The 9,656-nt window shown below is 39.7% G+C and overlaps 2 protein-coding genes across 3 annotated transcripts; both read right to left on the bottom strand.

Annotated features, from left to right (window-relative positions):
• Positions 1–891: 891 nt before the first annotated feature.
• s100u (S100 calcium binding protein U) lies at positions 892–5,100 on the bottom strand. Its single transcript, XM_035993297.1, has 3 exons — positions 4,890–5,100; positions 2,223–2,357; positions 892–1,881 (listed from the first exon to the last, which is right to left on the bottom strand). Exons 2-3 carry the CDS (start codon positions 2,340–2,342, stop codon positions 1,360–1,362), a joined length of 642 nt encoding a protein of 213 aa, XP_035849190.1. The 5' UTR covers positions 2,343–2,357; positions 4,890–5,100; the 3' UTR covers positions 892–1,359.
• Positions 5,101–5,674: 574 nt separating this feature from the next.
• Positions 5,675–9,172, bottom strand: s100a11 (S100 calcium binding protein A11). 2 transcript variants are annotated; one of them, XM_035993299.1, is made up of 3 exons: positions 8,971–9,172; positions 8,722–8,870; positions 5,675–6,802 (listed from the first exon to the last, which is right to left on the bottom strand). In XM_035993299.1, the coding sequence occupies exons 2-3, from the start codon at positions 8,848–8,850 to the stop codon at positions 6,668–6,670; spliced, it is 264 nt and encodes an 87-aa protein (XP_035849192.1). In that variant the 5' UTR covers positions 8,851–8,870; positions 8,971–9,172; the 3' UTR covers positions 5,675–6,667. The 2 variants fall into 2 exon arrangements, with proteins under 2 accessions (XP_035849192.1, XP_031151930.1); XM_031296070.2 differs by having other exon boundaries at positions 8,722–8,868; positions 8,968–9,103.
• Between the last annotated feature and the right edge of the window lie 484 nt (positions 9,173–9,656).

Here is a 9,656-nt window from a genome sequence, read left to right as displayed (position 1 = left end):
ACTGCCACCAAATGACACCTGTTAAAGTGACATCTGTTATGGGCTTCTTTACCTCTTGGTATTTGTTACCTTGTTCTTCTCTACCTGTTCTAATCCAGGGGAATTAGGTTACATTAATACCTTCTCTGGCCGACTCCCCTAGTCACCAGCCCACTCCCATGGGAATATTCGGGGCTCCCTTTTGGCTGTAAGTGTATTGTTCTTGAACCTTAATTACTTAATTACTACTCACTTGATCTTCCAGTTCCTAACCCATGACTGACTATGAGTGAAGAGAATATACTGTAGGATCTACGTGAAGTGAACCTCTCTGGGAATTACAAAAATGAAATAAAGAGACAGAGAGCCCATGAAGTAGACTAGAAAGAGAGAGAGAGAGAGAGAGAGAGAGAGAGAGAGAGAGAGAGAGAGAGATAAGGGTGTGATGGGGCATTGAGTACACAATAAAATGGGGTAAAGTAATGCAAATCTTCAGCAAAACAATTTGTTTATTGTCATGCCAAGTCAGCTACATAGCATTGTGAGGGTAAAAGATGAGAATGTCAAAAATGATATAGTGTTATTCACAGACTTGCATGCAACCATTATAGGAATAGTTATTGATTATGGGAAAGTATTCACTTTTTTACTGAGAATTAGCTGAGAAGATTGACACCACTCTAGAATACAAAAGTGGTGACAATCGTCTCATCCAACTCTTGCAAGAAAGTTAATAATTTCCCAAAATGTCAAATTATTCCTTTAAGCCATTAGTGCTAAGCAAGAAATATATACTGTGATAGATATATATATATATATATATATATATATATATATACACATATACTGCTGATGGACTAATATACAGTAAGTAGTGTAGAGGAGTTGAAGAAAAGACCCAGATAAAAATAAATGTGGGGAGAGGACGTTATTTAAACTTAACATCTTGGCTGCAGTGACACTTTGGCCATGTGTGTCAGTGTGCTGCTGCAGGTAAATCATATTTTGTAGTAAACTTTTCACAGGGAAATGGCATGCATATGATAGTGTACGTCTGCATGCTATCATAGTATATTATCATAATGAGGTAAATGTGCTATATAGTGGGATGCACATGCTGTACATATGAACATAGTGGTAACTAGTAGTACAAAGCAATGATTCTACTGTCATGTATTATTTATCTGAGGAATAGGGTTTCTTCAGAGCTGGGTTTGTAGTGTTTGAACTTTTACCAATATCTTGTATTTTAGTGTTGTGTGTATTTTGGCAAAAATCTTTAGTGGTTTATTTGCTTATTTTGGCATTAATGTTTTGTTTTGTGTCGTGCTGAATGTAAGCATGTAGTGGGATTTGTTTTGTGAAGGAATGGATTGTCCCCTATGAGGTGGTCTCCTCTATCTTCACTTCTGCCTCCACAGCTGCAGCCAGGTTCTCTATAGCTTCCTCCACCTTTTCTGTTTCCTCCTTCTTCTTTTCTTTTACGACCACTTCCACTGCGGCCTTCTCTAATGCTGCTGCTGCCACCACTGCTGCTGGCTTCTCCTCCTGCTTTGCTACCTCGGGCTTTATCGTTACTTTGACATTTCCATCTGCATTTTCTTCTACCTTTACTTCAGCAACTGCTTCTACCTTTGCCTCTTTATTCGCTTCAGGCTTTGCTTCCTCATTTGCCTCTGCGTTTGCCTCTGGTTTCTCCTCTTCTTTGCCAGGGGAACTTAATGCCACTTGTCCGGACACAGCATTTTGGGCAGGCTCCTCTTTGGCGAGGTTGCGCTGTTCGCTGAGCGAGACCGCCAGGTAGCCAACCAGCTTCAAGTACTCCTCAAAACCAACCTTGCCGTCCTGATTGGCATCCAGTCCCTGGCCCATGTTATTGACCGCCTCTTTGCTGTCTGTGTCCTGGATAGTAGGCACACACAACCATTAGACAATCAAGCATGATGATTAGTAACTCTACCTGGACTTCCACTGGCGAAATCACCACACACGATTAGCAAATTACACTGTGGCTCTATCTGCATTACAATGCTGATAAATGTCATTCTATCATATCAGATCACTTTTCCCAATTCACCTACTGTATATTACACCACCATTTGGTCACAATGCTAATGTTAAGAATCTGATTAAGTTAAAACTAGCCAGCTCTAATGCAAGACTACTATGTTCTTTTCTGTGAGGTGATTATATTATATAAGTGTTGGTAATATTTCAGAGAGTTTCAATGAAGATTTCCTGACCGAAAGAATGTTGGAGAGCTGGCTCTTGACAAGGCTCTGGAATTGACTCTTTCCTAGATTCTCCTTTCCCTTGGATGACTTCAGGAAGACCTTCACCATGGTCTGAATAGCAGACTCCATGACTCCTCTCTCTCTGTGAAAAGGAAGAGGTCAAGATAGATGATAGATAGATAGATAGATAGATATATAGTGTAAGGGAGGAAGATCCAGGATGGTCTAATTCAAAACACATTCAAGTGATAGGCCCATACAGTGGAAAATGAAACAGAGGATCTCCTTGTGTCCTTGCGAAGCCTATCGTTTCAGGTGTTGAGTCTCGAGCCGCAATAAGGGAGGGACAGTGACGTGAGATAAGTGGAGAGGGTGAGAGGGAGTCTGATTGAGAGACAAGCTCTGATGCACAATGGAAGTTCTGATCTTTGATAGGTCATCTGATCTACTGAAGCTACCGAGGGATAGGCATCAGATTACATAAGGGATTACCTAGGCCCTGTCTGCTCTGCTCTCTATCTCTTTCTTTCCTTCTTTCTGTCTTTCAATCTCTCTCACCAGCTGCACTCTCTCTTCCTTTGCCTACCACTGTTACACACCAGCAGTGAATTCCTGCATAAATATAAAAAAATCCACCTAGACTTTGCATCACTTTAGATATAGAGACGCAATCATAATTGTCTACAGATGTGTAGGTAATCTAACAGACATTGCTAAAAATGTAAAACATGCCAGAGTAAGTGTCTCCGCTTTGCAGGAATTCCATTCATTGCTGTCTGTGGAGATCATTTAGACAGGAATTTACAGGCCAACTACGAGCTGGTGTGCCCCAAAGCAGTGAGAGGATATGTTCAAGGTGACAGTACTCATCTGTCAGCTTCAGTATTCAAATGTTGCAGAGAAAACAACAGTTAATGCTGGTGAGAAAACACACTGCAGACTCCTTGTCTCCACAGGATGCCGCCTTGCTCGTGTCAGCTGAGCGGTTGTTTGTAGACGAAAAAAAATAGTATCTCAATTACTGAAGTGCATGTCAAACTCAACCACCCTCAAGCCAACTGGTCACTACAAGCATATGTGGCCAATTAGGGCATGTGCCTGTTAGTCACATTATACCATTAGAGACGGAGGTCTGACACTCTAGCATAGGGCCATTAAAAGCTGACATTTCACTCGACCCCTTTTAGATTTTACTCATTGACGTACTGATCTCTACCTGTTTTTTTTGCTCTGACCCAATCTACCACATGAGCACAATACAAACACAAGTTTGCACGTAGTAAAGCTTATCTGATTGTCCATACAGCTGTCATTGAGCAATAGTGATAATGTTATGAGCATGAGTTCAAAAGAGGTTTATTTACCACATCTTTTCTTTTCTTTTTTTAAACTTCGATCTCCATATATCATGTCTTTTGTCAGTTTTTGTGATATTAGAGACACAGCCCGTGTTCTGTAGGAACTTTAGGGGACTTCTTCCTGCACCAGTGACACACCCTCCACAGCCTGAGTACACAAGGGCTCTATGTGCATCCTGTTTAAAAAATACCCAGCAAATGCATTTCTTCTATTCTTGGATGCTATTTCTATCCTTTCTCACATTCATTATTTACCTAGTGAACTCTCTTAAGGTGGTATTGCCCGCTTGGACAGAGTCCCAACACGTGCCCTAATTATGACAAATGAATTGCATCTCCCGTCCACCGTCAGAGCTTCATCTTGTCTTGTCAAGAAACAAAATAATCCCCTTATTTGTCTTAAAAGGTCAAAAAAAAAAAAAAAACTACGCAAATAATTAAATATACAGGCCTACAACCAGAGGTTTCCCGTTTCCCTCCAGAGCCCAAAGGAGAATGAGTGTTGCGTTTCCAAATGGGGGAATGTGATACGGTATGTGCGCACAGTAATGACAATACTACCGCTATGTGGCATAAAATATTAACAGAGGAACAAGTTAGGTTGTGGCTGTAAATTGCGTTAAGCAGACGTACAGCGGCTGTCTTTCATCCAATTCCTCAGTTAGGTTTGAAAATACAGACAATTGAACGCTGGACGTTGCGCAACGTCAACATTTGCCAGGACTCATCATCATCATCATCATCATCAACACCAGATATTTTAAATATTGACAAAAAGTGTTGAAAGAAGTTTTCATAAACGACACAGCTCCACACAAATCCACCCAGCAAGCCACGCTGTCACTTTCGTGGGCCTCTTTGTAAAAAGTATATTGTGCGCAAAATATTGATTTTACGCAAAATTGCGCTATTACGCGCGACCCGGGTGCCCACTAGGTATACTGTGGGCCTATAGGCTCAATACCCTGTCACTTTCATTTTTCATAGGCTGTTTGCAATTGATCGGCAACTTGACAACTGATCAAATATCTTTCTGAGAGAAAGAGGGAGAGCATATGGCAATCAAACACAGTCAATACAACCGAACAAGTACACGTAAATAGCAGAATAGCCACCAATTATTATCATTAACTCTGCTGTTATAAGTGCAACATGAGCCTAAAAACTTCTGAGAGCTGGAGTCATTGAAACCATCCTGCAGTCAGTTTCATGGGACGGCTCTTGCAAGAGTCTATCGAAACGTGGCAAAAACGATGAACAAATACAAGATTTACGCAGGAGATACTTAAAAGAGCCCAGAAAGACGCATTCAACTCACCGTATACCGTCTGCAGGACAAGAGAAGTGTATAAATTTGCGCAAATTAATTTCTGCCCTCTTCTCCGCTGCGTTTAGCCTAGATAACTTGCCAAACTAGTAGGACAGCAGAATCTCTTCCGTGATTTAGGTTTTTTTTTTTTTTTTTTTTTTTTTTTTCCTTAAAACTTTTCCCCCTGACAAGTCAAAGGGCGTGTACCTGGAAGAGTGAGAAGGAGAAGTGGGGATGTGGAAGAGAGCGGCTCTAATTCTCAGTAAAAGGGAGTGAAAGTATACTTGTTTTTTATTGGAATTATCTTTGGCTCTTAAGCCAGCTGTTTCACGTTATGTGTGATTTACACAGTTTCACGCCAACTAGCCAGGCTTGTGTCTTGGAGCGGCTTCATCTGCAGGGACGAGGAGACAGGGCGGGTGGGATTACTTCATCTGCACAAGGCTCGGTCGCTTTCTATTTCATTCTATATTATTAATTCATTATTAAATGCGGAAATAAAAAAATAAAAACTTTGAAACTTAAAGTATAGCCTAGCTATTATCCATAGTCTTACAATCCTTTCTAGGGAGGATGTATATTTGTTCTCCTTTATTTTTACACATCTGTCTCCAGGGACACACATTCAAAATGCACTTATGTTTTGCAAAAAGTACAAAAGTAAAAAACATGAACAAAATCATAGTTTTTAACTACAAATGACAGCTAAAACTGGGACATTTGAGACTAAAGGAATCTTTAATGAAAAAGCCAGTGTGGGTGGCATGAGTGGTGCAAGAAGCAGTTTTGCCAAGTTGAAAGGGCCTTCAATTATTATTTTTAAATTCCCTCCACAGATTAAATCTCACTACTTGTGCTTCTTTCTATGGATACATGAGATACAAGCCTCTACACCCAGATTATGTGGGAAAGCTGTTGACTGCCCATTTAGGAGACTTCCCTACCCAGACAATATACACACAGCCTACACATACCAGTGCCACTGCTCTTTTAATCTCTCACTTTATTGCTGCTGACTCATTTGCCCGTCACCCCTCCTCCCACACTGGCACCTCGGCATGTGTAATTTGGATACAAAGGTCACATTTTCTTATCTGTTGAAAGATCTGCCTTTTTAACATCAGTTAGCAGCATCGCCTCTCTTTTGCACGATTAAAACAGGCCTATAGGCTATAAAACAGCTGGGGAGCAAGCCAGCACACATAACTCTGTCTAGACATCAGAATAAACACAACATGACAGTATAACACCAATAACTAACAGCTAAACAAGGACAATGCAATTAAACTACAAAGCTTGAAATGTCCCAAACATAATGGGACGTATTTGGTCCACATATCCCCATTACAGAGTCCACTAAGTCATCATTGACAGACAGTGAAGAGGCTATGCTTTATGCTTAATGCTTGTACAGGCAGCTTTGTACAGGCAGCTTTGTACAGGCATTATGAAGCTCTATGGAACAAGATATGGTCTGGATGGTGTATTTGTGGCAGCAGTAACGCATATAGGATTACAGGCCCCTAAATCAAGGCTGTAATACACTCCTGCTCAAATGTGGGTGCATGGACATCATATAATGTGGTGAATGAATGACAGGAAACAGAGTGTTGGCGGCTGAGGGTTTAAGACAATGAAGTCTTTAATTCAAAGAGTTACACATGTGGCATAGGTGGAGTGATAAAAGAACTTGCAGGCCTTTGAGTTTACAGTTGGACAGCTCGAACTGAGCTGATTGGTGTTGCACAATTTGTTCAAAGCCACAATTGACAAGACAGTGGCAGGATTTACTGAGTGAAGCCTCCCTGTTTGCTCGCCAGTTTTCCAATCAGCTGCCAGAACTCGCAGAAAGTCAGCTCCCCGTCGTTGTTTTCATCCAGCGAACTCATGAGCTGCTCGATAGCCACAGGATCGCTGGTGTTCTGTAGGTGATCACAGAAAGGAGACCCCGATCATTGCAAGACCACCCTGAGCTGCAACATCAACTACTCTGTGAGACTGTCCTGCCACCTATTGGCTGAGCGTAGTAAAAAATATAACTCAAGTACAAATTCATTAACAGCTAAACAAACTTTCTTTTAAAAAAACATATTCAATAAATTTGTGTTTTATAATGACTACAGATTATAGTTATCAGTAATGGGGATTATGTTATGTATATTGCTGGACAGTAGCAAATGGAACTCAAACCCCATTACTGATAACTATAATCTGTAGTCACTATAAAACACAAATTTATATACGATGTAAAATGTATATATTTTGCACAGTGTCTGCGTTATTTGTCATACCTGATTATTTTCATAGAGGCACAACATTACACTTATTAATTGGTGAAACATTTAAATGATCAGTTAATCATTTAAGTGATTTGTCAAGTAAAACTACTGAATATTTGGTATTAAATAGGGTATTTGCTTGCTTTCCTTTGTTTTATACCACTGTAATTAAAAAAAAAATTCCAAGACAAACTAAGTCATTTCCCTTTGTTGGACATCCTATAATGCTAATTTAAGATCTGAATTTGATGTAATTTTTTTTAAACATTTGATACATATTAAGTAATTAGAAAAGATAACTGGTAGTAAGAAAACTAGCTTTAGCTGCAGCCCAGGTCGTCCTTCGTCACAATGTTGCACATAATGACATGTCATACACCGACACACAGCATAAAAACAAGGCACTAAACTGGAATATAAAAAGTATACAATCACAATAATGTATGAAACAGTGTTGTAATGTAACAAAGTACAAACATTTCGTTACTGTACTTAGGAGAATTTTCACGTATCTGCACTTTACTTCGTTATTTATATTTCTGGAAACTTTCACTTTTACTCCACTACATTTCCTAAATAGCATGTACACTATTACTCCGATATATTTCCCCTAAGCGTCTTCGTTAGTCGTTACCTGCAAGAAATGTTTTTGCATGTTGGAGTGAACAAAAAATTTGAATTCTGTTTCTGTTTTTCTCTTTGTTAATGTCAGACTTTGAATTTGATGTTTAAGAAGGTGTGAAAACCCTGAATATTATGCTTCACTATAAGGAAGCCACAATAAAGTTCATATTCAAAAGTTTTTTTTTTAACTTTAACTTCTAATAGTTAAGTACAAAATCATACAATTAATTTTGATACTTAAGTACAGTAAATATCAGATACTTTAAGACTTTTACTCAAGTAATGCTCTAAAAGGTGACTTTAACTTCTACCAAAGTCATTTTCTGGTAAGATACTTGTACTTTTACTCAAGTATTGCTTTTAAGTACTTTATACAAGACTGGTATGAAATATACACATACATTGTGTTTTCATATACAGGGTGAATAAATTGTACATTTCACAAGATGATGATGTAGATTCTTTCAAATGGGCAACCCAAGGACATGATGCTGTGACATTGTGTTCAACTTAGAGAAAGTAATCTGTAGAACTAAGGATGAGGGGGCGCCCAGATAGCTCAGTTGGTAGAGCGGGCGCTCATATATAGAGGTTTACGCAGTGGGCCCGGTTTCGACTCCGACCTGCGGCCCTTTGCTGTATGTCATTCCCCCCTCTCTCTCCCCTTTCATGTCTTCAGCTGTTCTGTCAAATAAAGGTCTAAAATGCCCAAAAAAAATAATCTTAAAAAAAAGAAAAGGATGAGGATAACAGTGGAGTTATATGTAAAAGCAACTCACCCACAGTGTTATGTCTGAGTAACAGTGCAGTGACGTCTCAAGAGGCTTCAGACATATTGTGTCAAGAACTATCTTTGATATCTATCTATAGGTGCTCAGGATGCAAAGCCAGATAGAAATAAGCAGGCAAAGTGGCTCAGAACAACTTCTGAGGTTTACCTTGACATAGTTGGGCAGCTCAGAGGTCACCAGGTTCTGGAATTCGTCTTTGCTCAGGGTGCTGGAGGATCCATCTTTCCCAGCGTATGTCTTGAACTGGTTAACAAGGGTGCAGATGGCAGCTTCCATGATGCTTTGTGCGGAGACCTGGAAAGTAAAATGAAAAGAGAAACAAAAGCATCAACAAAAATCTTTCACACAAGATATAAGACAAATTGTACTGAAAAACAGTGTCTGTGTTCTCACCTTTTGTGTTGAGATGCTGTGCGTTGTGTGTTATGCTGGTACCAAGAACCTTGTGCCTCCACTCTGACCATCACCTCTCTGAATATATATACGCTTCATCTGCGTTCACTGATGCACACATCAGCGGAAAACACTTAACCTGCCCCCTTCTCCCCCATCCAGCAGGCTGACCTTATCTCTGCCCGATTCCACTAAAACTGCACACATACACAGCTACATAAACACACATGCACAACACAGAATAACATTCACTCTGTCCTACAAAGGGCAAATTTGTACTGATGATAGCAAAACCCCATTACCAGTCTGTTTGCGGAGCAAGGATCTCTGTCAGGCCATTCTAATCAAGCGACTGAATCATGCATGTCTCAGCACTAATTAGTTTATATAAAACATGACTCAAATAAGATGCAATTCAGGACAACACACACTGCCTTTCAGTCTTTTAGTAGTAAATGTGTGTGGAAAAGAAAGAAATGGTAACTTTTATTTTACAGCATTTAAAGGACGATGGAGGATGATGATATGAAAGATTACTGACAAAGTTTTTGAGTATTTTGACCTTCTCAAGATTGTCTGTTAGACGTGTTGTAAGTTCATCCATGTGTATTTTAATGTGGATCAGTTACATTTTATTTGGAACCAGGTCACATCTTGGAAACAAAATTGTAGAGAAAAGGCACAGAAAT

The sequence above is a fragment of the Sander lucioperca genome, chromosome 16 (genome assembly GCF_008315115.2).
Source record: "Sander lucioperca isolate FBNREF2018 chromosome 16, SLUC_FBN_1.2, whole genome shotgun sequence".
NCBI lineage: Eukaryota > Metazoa > Chordata > Actinopteri > Perciformes > Percidae > Sander > Sander lucioperca.
The sequence above is the reverse complement of the archived record's forward strand: the minus strand, read 5'-3'. Positions and strand labels throughout refer to the sequence as shown.